Genomic DNA, 19,765 nt, shown 5'->3' on the forward strand with positions numbered 1-19,765 from the left:
TACCAAAAATACCCCTATATTGTTTTCCTCTCAAACTATACTACCAAAATTTTAAAACAATTGCCAAATTATTTATAGTTAAATTATTAAATTTAAAACAATTGCAACTGATTTAAAGTGAAATTATTAAATACATGGTCTTGTGTATTAGATTTAAAAATCTTGAAGTTAAATGGTAAGTTTAGTGGAGGGATATTTTGGTAATCTCCACTATTTAATTAGGTTGATTTTTATTTTATTTTTTATTTTTGAGTTTTATTTTTGACGGTTTGACTTGGTCAATTAACTGTTGCCTATGATAAGTTGGAAATGTGGGGTATCGCAAATGATCTTGATTCAAATGGGGTATCGAAAAACGATCTTTAAATGTAGGGGTTCGCATATTTTTATACCACTGATGGTTCGCTGTCAAAATGTTGACAGCTGAAATATCTTCAATGCCTAATATCACGATATTTAGTGGCATTTTAGTTAGATTTGAAAACCATTAGTTCAGGTCTCATTGTTCCAAGTAAAAAAATGCGTTGCCGCTCCGAATACGCGCGGCTTTGTTGTCTGATCAACCGCACTCTCTCTCCATTCACCACGGTTAGTTTCTAATACAGTTGGTTAGTTAGTTAAAGCAGTTAAAATAACTAACAAACTCTTTTATTGTATGCAGGAGCAACTACGACAGTTATGTTCGCTAACAAAAGAAAAAGAGAAGAATCTTCTCATTATTCTTTCACAGATCTCGAGGGAAATTCAACGATGGGATGATGAGGTACTTTTACTCAGGATTAATTCGTGCTTTCTGTTTGTAGTGATATATATGCATTTGGAATTTCCAGGTTGGTGTTGTGGAATGTTCTGGAGATTATCATCATTGCTTACCTAGCATTGTATCTCTCTTGGTAAATTTATCTCCCTTGAATTTAATAAGTATGCTATGAATATCATTCTATATTCTCACAGTGAAGTTCTAATTAGTACTCAACTGCCTGAGTGCGTGACAGGTACTTTTCCTTAATGTTGAGAGTCGATATGTTCGTCATGCAACCACCAATGTTCTTGTGGTCATCTCAAATTTTCTTGTTACATCTGTATGTCGTGGTGATAATTTTCTTGGTGAAATTTGTCTAAACGTTTGAATATTCCGTGTTGGTTAATTTTTTAACTGATAAACAACGTTAATGTATTGCAGGGAGGTGAATGGGATGGTTTTCTTCATCTGTTATTTGCGTGCTTTGAAGTATCAATGTCTAATATTCTTGCATCTGCATCTGTCATAACTCCGTCTGCTGAGTCAGATGGTGATTCCTCGAGTTACATTCTTTGCATGCGGAAACAGATGGTGAATGCAAATTGGTGTACACTAGCTGGTCTAGTTCGAGCTTTACGTACTATATTGAAACATCTAAAGAAATGTCCTGATGGTGAACTTGCAAAAGTTTATATGAGTTTTGTCGATTGTCTTACAAATGTTCCCGGGGAATTACTGAATGTGATGTATGTTGCTCAGATCAATGACTCACAGATGAGCTCTTGTAAGGATGTCTTCCTTCATGGGGATGTCAGTTCTTCGGCTTCATTGTTTGTGTTACTGGGGAGCCTGCTTCAACTTTTATGTTCCCTTATTCACGAAAGTAGTTCGACAGAAGTTGGTACCTTCGATGAGCATCCTATTTTTGGCAAACTCACCAACCTTGTCCCGAAGCTTTTGCATTGGTGTTTTCATGAACCAAAAGAAAGTAATTGGACGTGCAGTTTTCGTTACTTGAGACACAAAATGTTGGTATGCACTAAGTTTTCTTTCGCCTTTGAAGTTGACCTAATGACATTGCATCATTTAATAGCTTTTGATATTCAGTTATATCTGCTGAAATCTTTTGATGGAGATCTGTACATTGTCTTTTGGAGATTATACATTTATTTTAGGCAATGTTAAATTGGTAAATTTGGAATTATTTGCAATCTAACTGGCTATTTGCATAGAGCATGTCATTATGTCTATGGTTAAACTAAGGAGATGTAAGTCAGGATTACTTACGTAATTGATAAAGGTATTTTCCTTAGATTGATTGTGGTTTTTTGTTTTCTGCACTCTACACTAGTAAATCTGTATGCTGGTGCTATCTATGAAAATTTCATGTGTCGACACTGAAAATCTAGTAGGACTAATCATAATTATATCACTGTTACTTGTGATTCACATATTGTCGCGGAAGGTTTATGGACGTTATATGTCAAATATGATGTGCAAATTTTATGTCTGTTTTACATGTAATGCTTATCAGGTGGCGCCTTGCCATTACTTAGATTCTTAAAGGTTGCATTTCTGCATCTTTTGTCCAAGTAGTTATGTTACCAGTATATACCTTTGTTCTAATTAGATTTCTCAAAAACATTTTTCAGATGATCATGATCAGACTCAGTTTCCATATTCATCGAGAGTTCAATTTACTTGTTTTGTGGTTGCAACTAGTGCATAAATATTTTGAAGACCTTCTACACCAACCCATATCTGGATGTCATGCTGATCAAGATGACTGTCTGGAAGGGTCTCCATTTATTCCATGTGTTGTTGATGGAGGGAACAGGATTTCTATTAGCCACTTACAGAGACAAGCTATCTTTCTTTTTCTTAAATGTTCAATCAGTTTGATCAGCCTTGACAAAGGAGCCGGTACAAAATGTTCATGTGCTTTGTCCAACTCTTGCTTGACCAGTAAGTTCCAGTACGGCCAGGATTGTTCCGCTTTGAATAAGGGCTTGTCACAACTTTCTGAGTGGATTAACAGGCATGTGCCGCTGGACAAGGTGGTAGATTATGAAATGTATATCGAAAGTTGTGCGAGCTTTGCCTTATCGTTGCTTAAGTTATATATGGATGAGGTACTTTTGTTGCCTCTCTCTCTCTCTCTCACACACACACACACACACACACACACACACACACACACATGCATACAAGTTAAAAGAAGCATACATTGAACTTCTTTATATTGAGAACTTATTTTATAGACAGTCTGTCGTTCTTTTGTCTTTATCCAAATCTTTTTGAACTTACTGTGTTTCTTACACATAGTTTATGTATAAGCTATTGTATAGATAAGCATTTCATCTGTGTGATTCTAAAATCAGTGTGTAGGTTTCACATAAGATACTTGTATCAAAAGTACTCTTGGGGGTTTATTGATATGAATGGGTGTATATTACTTCTTTGTAAGTATACATTTATCGGCATACAATGTCAGCAGAACCAAGGAAGCACACTTGAGATCCGAGGTTCTACATCTTGCGTTATGGATTTTTGATGTAAAACTACTGACTCTAAATCAGTATCAAATTATCAATGTAACTAATTATGTAAAACATCTAATAATTTTGTTTGGAAACCCTTCTCGGAGAAATTGGTGAATTAAAATCTCGTTTAGCAATCCGATATATTAACATATCCCTTTCAGATCAGGGACGCTACAAGATACCAGTGTAAAATCTAGCTATGGAGGATGTTTCTATATGATATTGATGAGTACTTATGAAATTCTATCAAACATGTTATGGACTTTGCTATATAATTGAAGAAGAGGAAGCTCAGAAAGTCTCCCCATGCTGATATGCCATTGCAACTTTAATTTTTTTGGATGAATTGATGGGTTGGCTTATTGGTACACAATTGATCATAAAACCTCTGTTTTTCATCACTTGTATTAGAGTTGCAGCTGATGTGCCATTGTTGGAGTATCCATTTGACTATTCACCATGATGGGGCAATGAATGAGACTGATAGATCTTTATTATGAGAAAGCATTTTAGACCCTTCTGTCCAATCAGTCCCTCTATAGATTCTATTATTGGTCTTTCTGTGAGCACTTCGTTTCCCATAAAGACCTCAACTTCCCATAGGCTACCCAGTTCTCTATTTACGTACTAACTGTATTTTCTTTTTTCTCGTCCACTTATACACTCTTCCTAGAATAGGAGCACGGATTGATTCGAAGGGAAATAAGATCTAATCCAAGATATTGAATCTCTGAGGGTAGGATCTGAATAATTTGCTTTGTCTTCCATCTGGAATTCATGCATTAGGAAATATCTTGTACAATATCCCATTTGAGTTATATTTGTTTTGAATGAGTGGCCTACTGTGCCCCAAGGTCTTGGGTTCGATTACCACCTTCAGTGGGGAAAAGGGAATTGAAGGGATTAGGAAATAAGTTCTAACTATCAAAAATGGAAACAAAAAAAAAAAAAAAAAGTGCTATCAGGTCCTATAGGATGTATTTCGTTTATTTATTTAGTTTTCGTCATCTGTTCTCCGTCTGCTTTCTTAGATAGTATGTCTCCTTGACTGTAGTACAAAATGCTGTTTCGGGTTTGAATATCAGTGCCCATTAAAACCAACATTTCGTCATACAATCTGGTTGAAATACTGTAAGCTTTGTGAAATTTCATCTTCGGTACTGCTCTGCTGAAATTTCATAAAATCTCGCAAAATTCTGCAAAAGTATCTCTGCATTTCTTTCTGTGTCCTTGACGGCACAGTTTAGCTTCATTTGGCCACTATGTTTGCTTTAGTAATGACTAATGAACATAAAATAAGGCCTACTGGAAGAAGCCGACTGTGGAATACTTGAACAAAAGTACCAAGTCTCTTAGGTCCATGTCACAAGTATGGTACATAAAGTCTTCTTCTCTGGAAAATAGTTTCATTTGTTTATATATGGTTAAATGCAACTTATCTTGTTTATTTATTTGCTTTGTGTTATTATGACTTGTGCACAGATTGCATCACACTGTCATGTACTTTATCGTCTTTCTTGATTTGGATATTTCATTTCATTTTTTTTTTCATCTTCTTTAAATAATTTGTAGGACGATTTCTTATTTGAGATTTTGTTGCATCTCTCAAGTTTACCATTTTCATTCGGCCAAATGTAAGCATATCTGTTGTTTTCTTTTTAAACTTAAAAAATTAATTTTTTTTTTTATTTTAATTTTATTTTATGGAGTTGTGATGTTTATAAAGGAATGGTGCAGGGATTACAAAGGGAGAACCAAGGTTTTTAACGAATTGAAGGGAGATATACTATGTCATCTTTCAAATGTTCTGAATCCTGTGTGCCTTTTCCATATATTTCTTGCAGAGGTAAATCTATTTCTTCCAAACAAAAGATTTTTGTATTAAGAAGATAAATTTCCTAGATATTTTGCATGGGCCTTGTAAGAAGGTAGCTCCGAGGTAAATCTTTTTCTTCCAAACAAAAGATTTTTGTATTAAGAAGATAAATTTCCTAGATATTTTGCATGGGCCTTGCAAGAAGGTAGCTCCAATTATTCGCCATGTAGCAGACCACATTGTAACCATGTGTCAGACACTCCTGATACACTTACGTGCTTATTTCTGGCTTTGTGCTCGTGGATGCTATTTCTCATCTACTTTTGTTGAATGTGATACTCATGCTCTTTGGTTTATTAAGTATCCGTTCTTGGTCTGACTTCAGCGTTTCTTGATTCTTTGTTCTTTATTCTTTTGTTAGTCCTATTTTATGAGACAGTAACATGATTGCCCATATATTTTTCAGTTGCACTATGATCATTTGGTGCTACTCGATTACCTTATTTCTAGAGACGCGGGAGTTCATTGTCTACAGTATCTGTTAAGGTTTGTACCCTCTTCCTGAGTACAACATCCCTTTCATAAAATTGTTAGATACAAGATTTAACAGGATCCTTCAGAAATTAGTTACTTCTGTTTCATGTTTCTAGCGTAAAAGAACATGTATTTAGGGACCCTACTGTCTTCTGAGTGCTCCCGGAAATCCTTGCCTATTTTAAGAAAGTCCAGATGTAGACACTTGCTAACTATTTCAGAAGGTTTCAGTGTCTGATACATTATTCCAGACATCCTCTATCAGATACTGACACGTTTTCCTTGATAATGCTTGTTAGGCTGACAAGTGATTTCATAAATTTTCTCGATTAATTGATTCTGTCATGATGCTGAGCTTCTAAAGTAATTGTGTTCATTCGTTCTGTTTTGCACGCTTAGGTCTTTGCGAACGGTATGCAACTCATGGAATTTGTTCCTGAATTTTCCGGTCTGCAGAAGTGAAACATTCTGGTTTTCTGGGAAAAGAAAGTTTTCTTCTTGTGGCTCGGATTCTGATGACATGATAAACATCTCATCTGCTTCAGAAAAAGAGGGAAACTATCCTGGTGTGTTCGAAAATGGGAGCAGTGGAAACAGTAAATTTGGCAGTATGCTAAATGACACGAGAAGAAAGAATTTTCAAAATGCAAAAGAGTGTTTGCTTTCTCTGAAAACTTCGGTTGAAAATCTTCATCAAAAGAATTTGTTTCCATATAATCCTGCAGCACTTCTGAGAAGGTAGCTGTTGCTAATCCCTGTCTCTTCTATCGAAAGTTTATTGTGTTCTTGTCATATTTTATGCTTTACAAGTTGGATACATATGTTCTGCCAACCCCAGGCAGTTTTAATGTACAGAAGCCAATGCAATTTTTTCCCATGTTACATGGACACGCCTTATTTCAAAAATAACCCGTGTCAGACATGTATCCACGTGTCCGTGTCGGACACATATTGTATGTGATATACCTCAATTTTTTATATTTTATCGTGTTATATTCGTATCTGTCGGATATGGACACATGTATCTGTGTCAATATTACTTAGATTATTTCACATCTATACCGATAAAAAGGAAAAGAAGAAGAAAAGTTAAGGAGATTAACCAGTGATAACTGTTAAGAATGTTTTCTTTGTTATTTTTTCTTTATAAAATTATAAGTATGTACAGTTCTTGAAATTTGAATATTTACTGCTGATAAAACTTTCTCATCTTGTTTTTTATGTTAAGACTTTACTTATATTTCTTTCTTAAGGGAGCTGAAACTGAAAGAGTGTAAACCATGATCGAAAGTCTAGCTTGACAATTTTGTACATTTGACAACAGAGTTAACCCATTTTAGTTTTGTTTGGTTGTTCCATGTTCTGTTGATATAAATGATACGATCTCTTGAACATTTTGCTGAAGAAGGCTATAAATGTTTACCTTGTCTGAGATTTTGTAATTAAAATCTAGATTTTTACCTTGGTAGTCTGAACTTTTATTTTGGACCTTATTGTTCTGTTTTTCAGTGTGTGAAAGTGAATTGCATATAGAACTTAATCTTGTTTTCTAAGATTCTATGAAATATGTGAGTCCTGCTCTTGAATTTACCACACTATCTGTTCTAGACGAGCTAAGTAGGAGAATTATCTTTTGTAATAATATGTTATAAATGTCAAATTTCTTGTAGTTTCACAAGGTTTCAGGAGCTCTGCCATCAGTAAGAAAATGTTTGCCTGCTGAAGACTGGAGAACCACCTACCTCCTCCCTGTTTGTTCTTCCAATATGATCACCAAGACTTGTCTGATATTTAAGAGATGTTTCCTAACAATGGCACTGGTGAGATGGGTTGAGACCTTGAGATAAACTGGCCATTTTGGTAAGTGCAAGAAGATGAAGAATATAAAGGTAATATCATTGCTGCACTAGGAGCATCCTGAGACTGGGAAGCAAAGTGATTTGCTGCTATGTTTCAAGTAAAGCTGTTGGCAACTTTGCAAAAATCAGCCGCCTGAGATCCTCAGAATCGAGGTAATTGTTATCAGATAATGAGATAAATATTGCATTCTGATTTGTTATTGTTTCTTCGTTTGTTGAAAAGTCTTCTTCTCCACAAGCTAAATTATTTTCTGTTAGGTTAAATAGAATGCTTTTCCTTCTCTTGGTTTATATCTAAAACTGTTGTACTTTGTTCATTTGATATTTGATGCCTTTCCTTAATGTAAGTGTTCCATTGACTTGGATGCACACTTATTATTCTCATGTAATGCATGTCCTGTGCGTATAGAGATATATTGATTATATAGATTTACGTGGGTCTATATATAAGACCTAAATTTGTCTTTAGTACGTGGTCTGGAGACACATGGAAAGCCAATACTGTAGCATAAAGAGAAATTCTGATACCATGCATGTCGATATATTTTATTTTTTTGGGGGTTGTTTATGAGAGAGGTAGCACACTTACAATTTTGCCACCGATTCAGTGATATTGTATGGCAGAGCTTGGTTGGAATTCTCTGAAAGAGCGGACTGTGATAAATTCAGCTGTGCAAACAAGGATAACAAGTTACCAAATTGGCCTGTATGAACAACAGAGCAATCCTTTCTTTGTGAGCAAGAACTTTGCTGTAGAAACTTTCTATGGACAGGCCCAGATGGCGACACCTCTCATGCTCTGATCAGCTGGGAGAACACATGCAAACCATATGATGAGGGAGGTCTCGGAATAAGATGTTTGGCAACTACTAATCATGTGGAAAATCAGACATATGGCACATTATTAGTGGCAAGGATACTCTTTGGGTGCAATGGGTGAAAAAAAACTTAATGAAAGGGAGGAATTTTTGGAGCCTTAAAGTTCCACAGGATTGCACATGGAGTTGGAGGCATATTTTGTATGATAGAGTCGAAGCCAAGAACATGGCTAGACATTTGATTGGTAATGGAGAAGAAACGAGTCTGTGGAATGACCCTTGGCACCCTTCGGGCATTCTAAAGGAAAGGTTTCCAGCACACCTTACCTATAATTCTCTCTGTCACAAAGAAGCCAAAGTGTCATGCCTTTTGAGGATGGAAAGTGGCAATTGCCAAATCAGTTCAGAGTTCACTACCCTGAATTGTACAAGCAATTGAAGGAGAGTTGCAGCTTAATACAGGACAAGATGAGGGGTCACAAGTGAAAGACACATGCGAAAGCATGAGACATATTACACATAAGGTGAACTGGCACGATATGATATGGTTCACCAATAGGATCCCAAGATTCTTATTTATCAGTTGGTTGGTTCTGAGTGAGGGATTAAAGACACTACACAGACTTAAGGAGTGGAAGGTGGTCACAAGTGAGGCTAGTATTTTATGCAATGTGGGAGTTGAGACAGAGGAACATCTATTCTTTCACTGTGTTTTTGGGCAGGAGATATGGAAAAGACTATTAAATAAAGCTGGGTACAATAGGGTGAGAGCACAAACGTGGCTGCAAGAACTGGAATGGATACAGTCTAAGAGTAAAGGTAAAGGAGGGTACCAAGATGCGTTGAGGTTAATTTTCACAGAGTTTCTTTACTAGACTTGGAAGGAAAGAAATGAGAGGATTTTCCAACACAAAGTCTCATCGGCAGTGCAAGTAACAGAACTGATTCTGAAAGATGTAAAGACCAAACTCAGCGCCACCAGAGTTGCAATGGAAGAGGGACCTGACAGAGCGAGGTTTCAGCAACTGTGGAACAAGCCTACAAAACTCGTGAAGCATAGGATAACAAAATGCAAATGGGGGAAGGCAACACAAGGTAATCACACTCTTAACACAGATGGCAGTGTACAAAATTCAAGAGGGAAGTGGGACAGTAGTGATTAGGGAGAGTGACGGTATAGTGATGGCAGCAGCCCATGAGGTATTGAGGCATAACACTATTGCACTGGTGGAACTGGAGGGACTAGAGCAAGGGGTCAGATTAGCATTGAGACACGACATCCAGAGGATTGAGGCACAGACGTACTCACAAAATGTTGTGACATTCATCAAGAAGAAGTATCCATGGAGGGCAAATATCCTAGCAAGGAGTATACAAGCAATGAAATCAGAACTTGGTTTCTTTTCCATCAAACACACATTTATAGGGAGGCAAACAAGTTAGCTGATGCACTAGCTGCAAATTGTCCTAATGTAAGGTGTATTGAGATACTATCTAGTTCCTTTGCAGAGGATGTTAGAAAAATTGCACATGAGGATGCAATAGGGAAAGAATATGTTAGAATGTAATAGTAAGTTTTTATTTTAATGAAAAAGAGTAGGGGACCTCTCTAACAACTTCGCTTACCAACCAAAAAATAATAATAATAACTTTGCTGTATATTTTTTACTCTTGCATTGACCTTTTTATCTATTAGGATAGATGATTCCCTAGGGGGTTGGTTAAACGAACTCCAACAATCGTGACTCCAATCTAACGCCGCCTATTGACCGTTAGATCTTAAATAATCTACCGTACAAGATCTGTTCAATTTATTTGTCTAATATGAATAGGGGTGTTTTCGTCCCTTATTAGCAAGTTAAAGAAAAAAAAACCCACGACTACCATTTCGTTTTCTTCCCAACTCTCACATTTTTCTCTCTTTTCCAACTTCAAATTCTATCTCTTTTCCAACTTCTTCTTCTCCAGCACACGGTCCCTCTCTTTCTCTCTCTCCCTATCGCGCTCAATCTAGATAGAAAATAAAAAGTATATCTAACTTGTTGATGAGATATGGATCTTGGGTGAAACCACCACCTCTTGAGATGAATTGAAATCTCAAGTGTTTTATCATTTGAGCTAAAGATCCCATTTTCGTTAACTTGAGAAAATGAGAGGATTAAATACCACATTTTAGTTGGCAACTTATAACCTGAATACAAATTCCAAAAAAGAAAAGAAAAAAGATCAACAATCCGTACCAATCAATCCATAGTATGAGTTAGACGAATTTGTCTGTTGAAGCTTTATTAGATTACGATTATGAGTTTCTCTACAGATTTACAGGTTTTTGTTTTATTTGTTTAAAAAAAATTCTTAATACCAGAAACGCCCCTTTATAATTGAATGAATAGATCAAATAGATCCGGTTCGTTGGATCTCGCATAATCTGACGGCCTCAATGTGGCGTTAGATTGGAGTCACGATTGTTGGAGTTCGTTTAACCAACCCCTTCCCTAGTAATTCTATCTGGATAGGGACCTCTCTGATATTTGTTGTCATTAAATTCCGTACTGACATAATGGGTTTGTCTGGTTCACGGATAAAGGTGGAAAATAAAACGTTTTCCAGGAATTTGAAATGCGTCACGTGTTTGGTAACATGTGGAAAACAAAAAAAATAGAAATTGGTTTCTCTAAAACATAAAAAGGAAGGAAAACAACTAACTTAAAATAAAAAAGGAAGTCGTTTTCTATTTTCCATCCCGACAACAACTCACGGGTAGTGAACTGGAAAAAAAAAATTGTTCAAGCTCGAGAAGGTAAGTTTCCCACTCTCTCTTCTCTCTTCTCTCATTGATTAATGGTGGTCTCCCTCACTTCTGTGTTCATATCTCAAAGGTTTCAAACACATCTCCACCGATCAAATCAGCGTTTGTTTTGAGCATAATAAAGGTACCTAATTTTTTGTTATTTGATTCAAACCATCGATTAAAATATCGATTTGGGGTCGTTGTTGTGATTTCTTTGTGCCAATTAGTTCATTTTTATGTTTTATTGTTTATGTGGTTTGGATGTTGTAGATCTGGTGTTTTGAGATTGTTGATGGTAGTTAATTTGTGTTTATTGATGTTTATATAGTGATGAGTTGTTCATTTTGTAAAACTTTGTTCTTGTTTCATATTGGTTTTGAGTTTTCATGCGTGTGTTTTGGTCTTCTTCTTGGGTTTGTAAGACCGGAAAACTAGTATGCAAACTTTTTTTCTTGTGAAATTGAAAGTTTATGTTGAAGCTTCTTCTTATATAGTTCGATCTAGCCTTGTGTTTTGAATTTCCTTTGTACTTTGTTTGTATTGTGAACATTGGCTATGATCTTTCCTTTTACTTAGATGAGTAGTGACAACGATTTTGAAAGGATCGCGTAAAGGTAGGCTGCCGCCGTTGGAGCTATGGCGTGGTTACAAGTGCAAGAACTACCGTTTTCGCGACTAGCAGATAGCATACCAAGGAAGCCATATGTGAATCGTGACATCGATTTAAAATTGTACTTGGATGGTATAATCAATGATGATAGTGAGTGTTACGATCTTTTTGAGGATGAGTAAAGAGTCGTTCGAAAGTTGGTTGTTTTATTTAGAGAAAAGAATTTGTTAAGAGATTCAAGGAATACGAAAGTTGAAGAGCAAGTTGCTGAGTTCCTTCATACTATAGGGCATAACGTTAAAACCCGAGTCATCAAACATAATTTTTTACGTTCAGGGGAAACAACTAATCGATATTTTCATATTGTTCTAAAAGCGATTCTTAGTCTTTACAAGGATCTAGTGGTGGAACCAACCACTGATATGGAAACACCTCCAATTATACGATGTAATGAAGTGAGATTCTGGCCTTGGTTTAAGGTAAAATATAAATATATTCTTTAGTTAAAATTGTTAAAAGTTTTCTTATATTTTAAGTAATTAGTTTTTGATTGATTGTAAATAAGGATTGCATTGGAGCAATAGATGGGACTCATATTAGGTGTGAAGGTGCACGAAGGTATACATAATAGATTTCGTGGGAGGAAAGAAAAACCTACACAAAATGTCTTGGCTGCCGTTTCCTTTGATCTTAGGTTTACTTATGTGTTAGCTGGTTGGGAAGGGTCAGCTCATGGCGCACGGGTACTTGAAGATGCTTTAACAAGACCTAATGGACTTAAAGTCCCTGAAGGTATATATATAAATGTATATATGAATGTATTGTTTACTTATGTAATATGGTAGATAATGATCCCTATAAATAATGTTATTTCCCTTGTAGGGAAATATTACTTGGTAGATGCTGGTTATCCTAATCGCATGGGATTCCTTGCTCCATTTCGCGGTGTTAGATACCACTTGAAAGAATGGAGTGAGCATGAACCAGAAAATGAGAAGGAGTTATTTAATGTTCGTCATTCATCATTAAGGAACTCTGTTGAACGAGCTTTTGGAATCCTAAAGAAACTCTGGAAGATATTGGATGATTAAGTCTTTCTTCTTTTGATACACAAGTAGATGTGGTCCCGGCTTGTTGTATCCTACACAACTATATCATCGGTGTCGCTCCTAATGATTTGTTCCTTTCGAGCGGATCCCGAACACGAGAGTGGAGAGCCTCAAAAAGAAAAAGACAAAACTTACTCGGAAGGAGCAAGCGTGAGCAAAAGAAAGAGTGGGCTGCATTTAAATTTGAATATGGCACTGAGGTTATGTGGGATAACAACTTAGTAAAAAAAAAAGCAAAGGTGACCTGAAGAGCAACTTTAGAAAAATTAGGAGTGGGATAACAAGTGGTGTTTGTACTGTAGAAGAATTTGTGATGCAAGCTTTGTACATAGACTATTATGGTTTTTGTTTTCCTAGTTCTATGCTTGTATAAGACTTCAATGGTGATTAATATGATACTATGTTTTGATTGTGTAATGTTTTATGTAATTTTTGTTATGCTTAAGGTAGTTTAGATATGTGCGGTGGTTACTTGCACCTGCTTGTTCCATACATGGGATAACTATGTTGATTTGTTAATTGTGTCATGTGACTAACATAATATTTAGGAATGGAAGAAACTCAACAATCTGTGAAAGGAAAGTCCAAGCAAGAGAAAAAGAATTATAGGTGGGATAATAAAGAGAAAGTTTTGATCTCATTTTTAGCGAGTGTGTGCGAGAAAGGGAGAAAAGAAGGGAAAAGCATTCAGCAAGTCCACTTTTACACTGGGCGGCTAAAGCTATTTCCGATGCCTTTAACGACACTTGCACTGTGGAAAATGTTGTTGGTCGTATGAAAACTACTAAGGCAAAATATGCAATGATTAAGAGCCTTAAGGAAAGGAGCGGTTGGGCGTGGGATGATGAGCTTAAGATGATCAAAGTTGACAAAGAAGATGCTGAAGATTTTATTGAGGTATTTGTTTTTTTTTTCAAACTCAACAGTTGAATCTTTTACTGCCATGTCTTTTATTAAAAATTGGTTCTTGAAGTTGTTTGTTTGAGGTATATGTTTATATGATGATTAGGCTTGTTGTTTGAACTGAGTTTAATGTTCTTTTATACCCAAGGTTGGCTGATGAAGGTGTTAATGTGCTGATGAGCTGTTAGTGCTGATGAAGGTTTATTTTCACTGGTTTAGTGGTCTGATTATTTAATTGGGATTTGTTTATTTGCTCTTGGATTGTTCAATTTAAGCTCATAAGTAGTGTTCATTACTTGTTTCTTCATTACTGTTGCTGCTTTTCTTTGTTTGGGCTGATAATTAGTGTAGACCAAATAGGGGGATACTTTCTCTAGCATGTAGAGTTGGATGGAACTTTTGAGGCTTTGAAAAAGTTTAAGTTAATTATTAAAGATGAGAACTGTAGGATTGTTGCAAATGGGCACAGTAAATGGATTTAACTGTTTAAGACTCAAAGTACATGCTCAATGACCTGCTGAAAGTGTCTTGATAGTTAATTTATATGCAATTACCTATTTGGTAGCTTTTTGTTTCTCGCTTGTTTGTTTGATGTGCGTAATCTTTGGCGGCGTGAATTAATTTCTAGGCGGTCGTCTAAAAAATTAGAATGTTTAGTATTTATTGATGAGCCCTATTGATGATGGAATTTCTTTGGCTAATAGATCGATCAAAGTTGGGAAGGGTTTGCCCATTTGGTTGATCAAGTGGATAGCGTACAGAAATTTGCCCGACCAAGTTGATTGGGGAGTTCGACAAATCTATTATAGTAGGTAGTCTTGTCATGTAGAAAAGGTGGACTTCCATTCCGCCGGTGCTAAGCTAGATAAAACCTTGTGGCACAACATGGTATTTGCCCATATGTCCACAATACCAACGACACGAAGCATTTTAAAGCCATTTCATTCACTTACTGAGAATTGAAGTTGACTTCCCATAATGCTCTGTCTTGGATACTTATTCTCCTATTAATTTGTTTATTGTCCTTAAATATTGTTTACTTCACTCTATCTTTTTATTCGCACAAACATAGAATGTCGGTAGTCTTTGTCGGATCGATCTCATATGGTATTAATAAAGATGATATTGAATTTATGTAGGATAATCCATATGCAAAAGGCTTGTTGAATGTCCCAATAGAGCAATATGATGAGTTGTCTCTTGCTTGTGGGGATGACCAAGCTACGGGGAGTTCGGAAAGGCAATTGCAGATATACAATCTGAAGCTGTTGATATTGAAGATGTAAAAGCGAGACTCGAGGGGCACCACAAAAAGGCAAAGAGGAGTAGGCGATTGGGAGGAAGCATTTTGAAGCTTGGACGGGTTATCGCGACAAGTTTCCGCCCTAGCAAATCATTGAGTAACGTCGATCAAAGCTTTTGTGACCGAAGTCTTCTATGAAGTGATGAACATGGAAGGGTTTGATACTCTAATGTTAAACTCGGCTTTTGAGTATCTGGCGAAAACCCTCTTAGGAAAGCGGTTTATTTCAAAGACTCATGAACCCGTATGAATTGGTTGACGAAGTTTTCGCGGCAAGAGAGTGACTATATGAGTTTTCATATTGATTGGCAAAATCGGATGAAGAACCCAACAAGCAAATGAACGGATTCTTGTCATCCACATCCAGATTTTTGCGTGGATGGTAATGCTTTTGCATTTAGAATATATGGAAGTTAGTGTATCGATTTTATGTTCTTGAGGTGATACTAATACTAATGTTGTCGATATTTTTCTTAGAACTGATTTTATGTTCCTAGAACTGATTGTTTAGTCTAGTGCACACAACCCGATAGGTTTGCTTGGGCATATTGGAACTTTGCATGTTGAGGGTATGTCCTTAATATCTTTAGATTGGATTTGGAATTTTTAGTAGTAGTTAGTAGTAGTTTTATTTGTATGCAGATCGTGGTCGATGCTAGCTAACATGTGTAATTTTAGCTTGTGTTCTTGAGTTCTTGAGTTCTTCTTTGTGGAGTTTGTTATTCCCGACTAAATACCATGATAAGTTTGCTCTATTATTATGGTTTCACCGATAAATTTGTCTTTTGCATTGTTTCTTTACGGAATAGGATTTTATTTATTGCTTAGGTTGGTGATATCCCTCGTTAAAGATTTGTTTAGGCGCCGCGTAGGTAATACGGGGAGGCGTGAGCTTATCTTGCATTAGTCTAAACTCTGTTATACCCAACCGAGGGTAGCAAACATGCTGTTGAAGAATGGGTTGTCTCCGGTGCAAAGGCGAAGGATTCAAAATTTGGTTTTGTTAGTAGAATTGAGCCTCGGCTTTTGGCCCTTTGAGGCTTTGCACTTTTGAATGCTTAGTTGTTAACTATAATGACCTGTTGTTTTTAGTGGGTATGTCCTTAATATCTTTAGATTCTATGCAAGATGTGCTTGCGTTTTTGCCTCAGGTTTGTTATGCTTTTCCTATGTATGCAAGAATTATCTGTGGCTTGCTACGTGACTCATATTTATCTGACTGCTTGAGAAACTGAATGCCTTATCATTGCATTGAAAATTTGTTTGAAAATTTGTTTGAATTGCATATGGCTCTCCTCTCTATGAAGAATGAAGCATAATCACTTTTCTTCAGTTGTTTGTGTAGCAAATTTTGTTCTTTTTTGGTTGAGTTCATTGAATGAATCATGGATGCCTTTCTTCTTGGTAAAATCTCTAGTTGTTTGTTAGTTGAAGTGCAATGTCTTGTGCCTTCAACGAAATCACGAGTACAAAGGACTTGCATGTTTGTTTTTGTATTAAATTTAACTTAATATATTGTCTATTACCAGTTCATGCTTGCAAGTTTTTCTTGAAAATAATTTGGATTTCAGGTACAGTGGCACACTGGCACCTGATAAGTCTGCATGGTCTTGAACTGATTACACACACACACACACAAACGGAAAAAATAAAGAAATTGAGGAACTGTATTGTGTATTTGTGTTATAATAATGTTCTAACAGATTAATAACGTTAGTGGGTCTATGATTTGCAGGCCACTTATTGCTCTGGTTTATCCTTTGTAAGTAGGATTTTCCTGAATCTTTGATTATTTAGTTGTACTTCGTAATATTCACGTTACATTCTTTTTTTGTTATATAAATGTTGGTTCTTTGGATTTTTAACAGATATGTTTCGGTTCGAGCAATTGAGACTAACTTCGCACGATGAGAGTAGAAAATTGCTTAAGTATTGGGTTCTCTCGTGTTACGATTATATTCTTTGAGCTTACATCTGTAAAGCTCATCGAATGGTAATTATGCTGAAACTTTTTCCCTTTATTTCATCTACCACGATATAACCAAAACATACTTCCTGAATTAGCATTTTAACATAATGTTGTACTCTTTCTTTCTGGTATGATACATTCTGTAGGTTTCAATTCTGGCCTTTCATCAAGCCGATGATCACCTTTTGGTTGATAGTTCCTTCTCTTAACGGCGCTGTTTATGCCTATGATCATTTCGTGAGGCCTTGCTATTATGTGAACCTACAACCATTTGTGGATATGGCTATGTATAGGGATTTGGCAAATATAATCCCATTAAAATTTGAATTGCATATGGCTCTCCTCTCTATGAAGAATGAAGCATCGTGATTGGAATTGACCCGAATTGAGTAAGAATTTAAGAATAAGCAAGTACATTAATTAGTCATAGTTTGAACTTAAATACATTTTCATGGAAAAGTTTTTCAATATACCAAAGCAGTGGAAAATAAATTCTCAGTAAAACATTTTCTTTTCGGTTGAACCAAACACAAATTTTTTTTTTTTTTTTTTATGGAATTTGAAATCAAGGAAAAGAATTTCTTATAGAAACAACTTTCCAGGAATTTTAAATTCCTTGAACCAAACATAGCCAATATATCTGCTTGACTCCAAACCATTGTGAATATGGATGCAATCATCTATTTTTTTCACCTCTGTTATATGCCATCAGTCTCCTGTTTTCTCAGATGATGTCTTTTAAATTGAAATGGAATTATTTTTATTAGTAATATAGCCTTTCAGTAAGTTAGCCTTCGTAGGCTTGTAGAAGCGAAAGCACTCACCTGCCAAAATTGTCAACCAAAACTATTGTCCTTGCTTGGACAACTTGAAAAAATAAAACACACCAATTTGTTCAAAAACTCGGTATAATTTTCTTATGAACTTCATAATATGACTGATATTTTTTAGAGAACTGTTATCAATTTAACCGTGAAAACTGAATTGCTATTGTTATGTTTACTAGTTAGATATACTTGTCTAATTTGGCATTGCTGTAATCAGAAATTAATTTTTCTTCTCTTTGATTTGCAGGTCAGACATTTTCTAAATGGTTGCATAGATGGTCATGGTAATTTCATTCTTCTTGGAAACCTTATTTTGGACAGTATTTTTTTTTGAAAATGTAAGAAGTGGATTTTCACAATCCCACGTTGAGTTTTAGACTTTTAGTATCATCTAATTAAGAAAAAAAATGCATTTTATCAATAAGATTTAATCATCTTGTGGGAAAATAAGCTTGAATAAACATATATATATATATATATATATATATATATATACACTTGTTTGCTAAGAGTGCTCCATATCTCCCCTTGTAACATACACTTCCATCCATATAAATAAAAGTTCAGTTTAATCAAGTGTTCTTGCTGCTGACTGATCTTCTTCCGCATTAATCAGGTGTTTTACCTGATCTCTAACTCATAAATTTGGTATCAGAGCCATGGCAGCTTAACTTGAGGTTAGTGCATAACGGTGAGGAAATGTTTTACAATTATATTTAATTGTATGATTTCCTAAGAAAAGATGTAAGTATGATTAAGGAAAAAGGTGTGAGGGTTACTCTTTAGGACTACTTGCTTAAAGGCTCGGTTTTCCGACCACAAGAATGTCCGCCTGGATCCTAAAATACTGTTGACTCTTCCTTTCCAGTATTATGAATAGTATCTTATTAGAGATAAAGTTAAGATTACTTAATTTTATTCTTGTTGAAATAAGACTATTTGCATTAGCAACAGGTCATTATTGTTTCTTTACGTTTATATTGGTAACTCTGGGACGTCACCAAAGTCGCGTAGGGTATATGCTGTGCCGTTTAGCAAGAATCGTTTAGGCCGTTTGCTCCCCGTAAAGCGTTGACAGACGTGGTTTTACTTAATATAAGCACTAAAGACTTGATTTTGATTATACTGTTTATAATATTTGGAGAAGAAGACGATGTGTCAATGATTACATCAAGAATAGTTTTTATACTGTTTAGTATAGTTATAATTCATTATACTCTACCTGTTTTGCACTAACACCTCAACCCCCATGGCACAATCATCAAATAATGATGATCTGAGTTCAATTAAGAACACAGAATTAATCGAGTATGATCTCGACACACAGGACAAAATGAATAAATGGACGATCCCTAATATGGATCCCAAAACCATATATAGATATGGTAACTGGATTGAAAAATTGACCAGTAAAATTGCGGTAAAAACTATGGAACAAACTATTAGTTTAAATTCCATGAGTAATAATTTAAATCTTTTAAGTCCTCGTGATTTATATCACCATGTGAAAAATTATAAATTTATTCACATAGGCCTATCTGAGGTTGCTTTCAGACCATTGACCCTTTTGGGTATGAATGCTTGTATTCAAGCAACACTCAGAGATGCTAGGTGTCTCGACTATTTACCGTCCCTTATGGGAGCAGTAGAGACTAGTCTTTGTCATGGACCAGTCTATTTTGATGTCTATCCTAATTTAAGTTTAGCTTTATCGGATAGAAATCTTTATGATTCTGTATCATTACAAATTCAGGCTAAAGGTTATAACTTTTTACCTGGATCTGAAGTGATAGGAATTACTTACAGAATTCACTACAAGGTGTTACAGACTTTAACACCTAATGTACGACATAAAACTACACCGGTAAGAGGCGTGTTAATAGACACAAATCTTTTAACTTCTAGTGTAGCAACACCCAGGATGATTCCTTGGAGTGAGAT

At 35.7% G+C, this 19,765-nt stretch overlaps 1 protein-coding gene and 1 pseudogene across 8 annotated transcripts; both read left to right on the plus strand.

The window, feature by feature from the left end:
* Nucleotides 1-393: 393 nt before the first annotated feature.
* On the plus strand, nucleotides 394-18,248 carry LOC147501561 (golgin). 7 transcript variants are annotated; one of them, XM_086606609.1, is made up of 12 exons: nucleotides 397-588; nucleotides 662-763; nucleotides 831-893; nucleotides 996-1,082; nucleotides 1,184-1,774; nucleotides 2,395-2,874; nucleotides 4,858-4,919; nucleotides 5,023-5,131; nucleotides 5,568-5,647; nucleotides 6,035-6,373; nucleotides 7,306-7,647; nucleotides 18,072-18,248. In XM_086606609.1, the coding sequence occupies exons 1-11, from the start codon at nucleotides 520-522 to the stop codon at nucleotides 7,337-7,339; spliced, it is 2,016 nt and encodes a 671-aa protein (XP_086462735.1). In that variant the 5' UTR covers nucleotides 397-519; the 3' UTR covers nucleotides 7,340-7,647; nucleotides 18,072-18,248. The 7 variants fall into 7 exon arrangements, with proteins under 7 accessions (XP_086462741.1, XP_086462740.1, XP_086462735.1 ...); XM_086606608.1 differs by lacking the exon at nucleotides 18,072-18,248 and adding an exon at nucleotides 8,103-9,971; XM_086606611.1 differs by lacking the exon at nucleotides 18,072-18,248 and adding an exon at nucleotides 8,103-9,971 and having other exon boundaries at nucleotides 677-763.
* LOC147501562 (uncharacterized) lies at nucleotides 11,740-13,070 on the plus strand (annotated as a pseudogene). Its single transcript, XR_015220875.1, has 4 exons — nucleotides 11,740-11,834; nucleotides 11,898-12,192; nucleotides 12,279-12,505; nucleotides 12,596-13,070. The product of XR_015220875.1 is annotated as an uncharacterized LOC147501562 (transcript).
* Nucleotides 18,249-19,765: the final 1,517 nt, after the last annotated feature.

The sequence above is a fragment of the Coptis chinensis genome, chromosome 4 (genome assembly GCF_015680905.1).
Source record: "Coptis chinensis isolate HL-2020 chromosome 4, ASM1568090v1, whole genome shotgun sequence".
Taxonomy (NCBI): Eukaryota; Viridiplantae; Streptophyta; class Magnoliopsida; order Ranunculales; family Ranunculaceae; genus Coptis; species Coptis chinensis.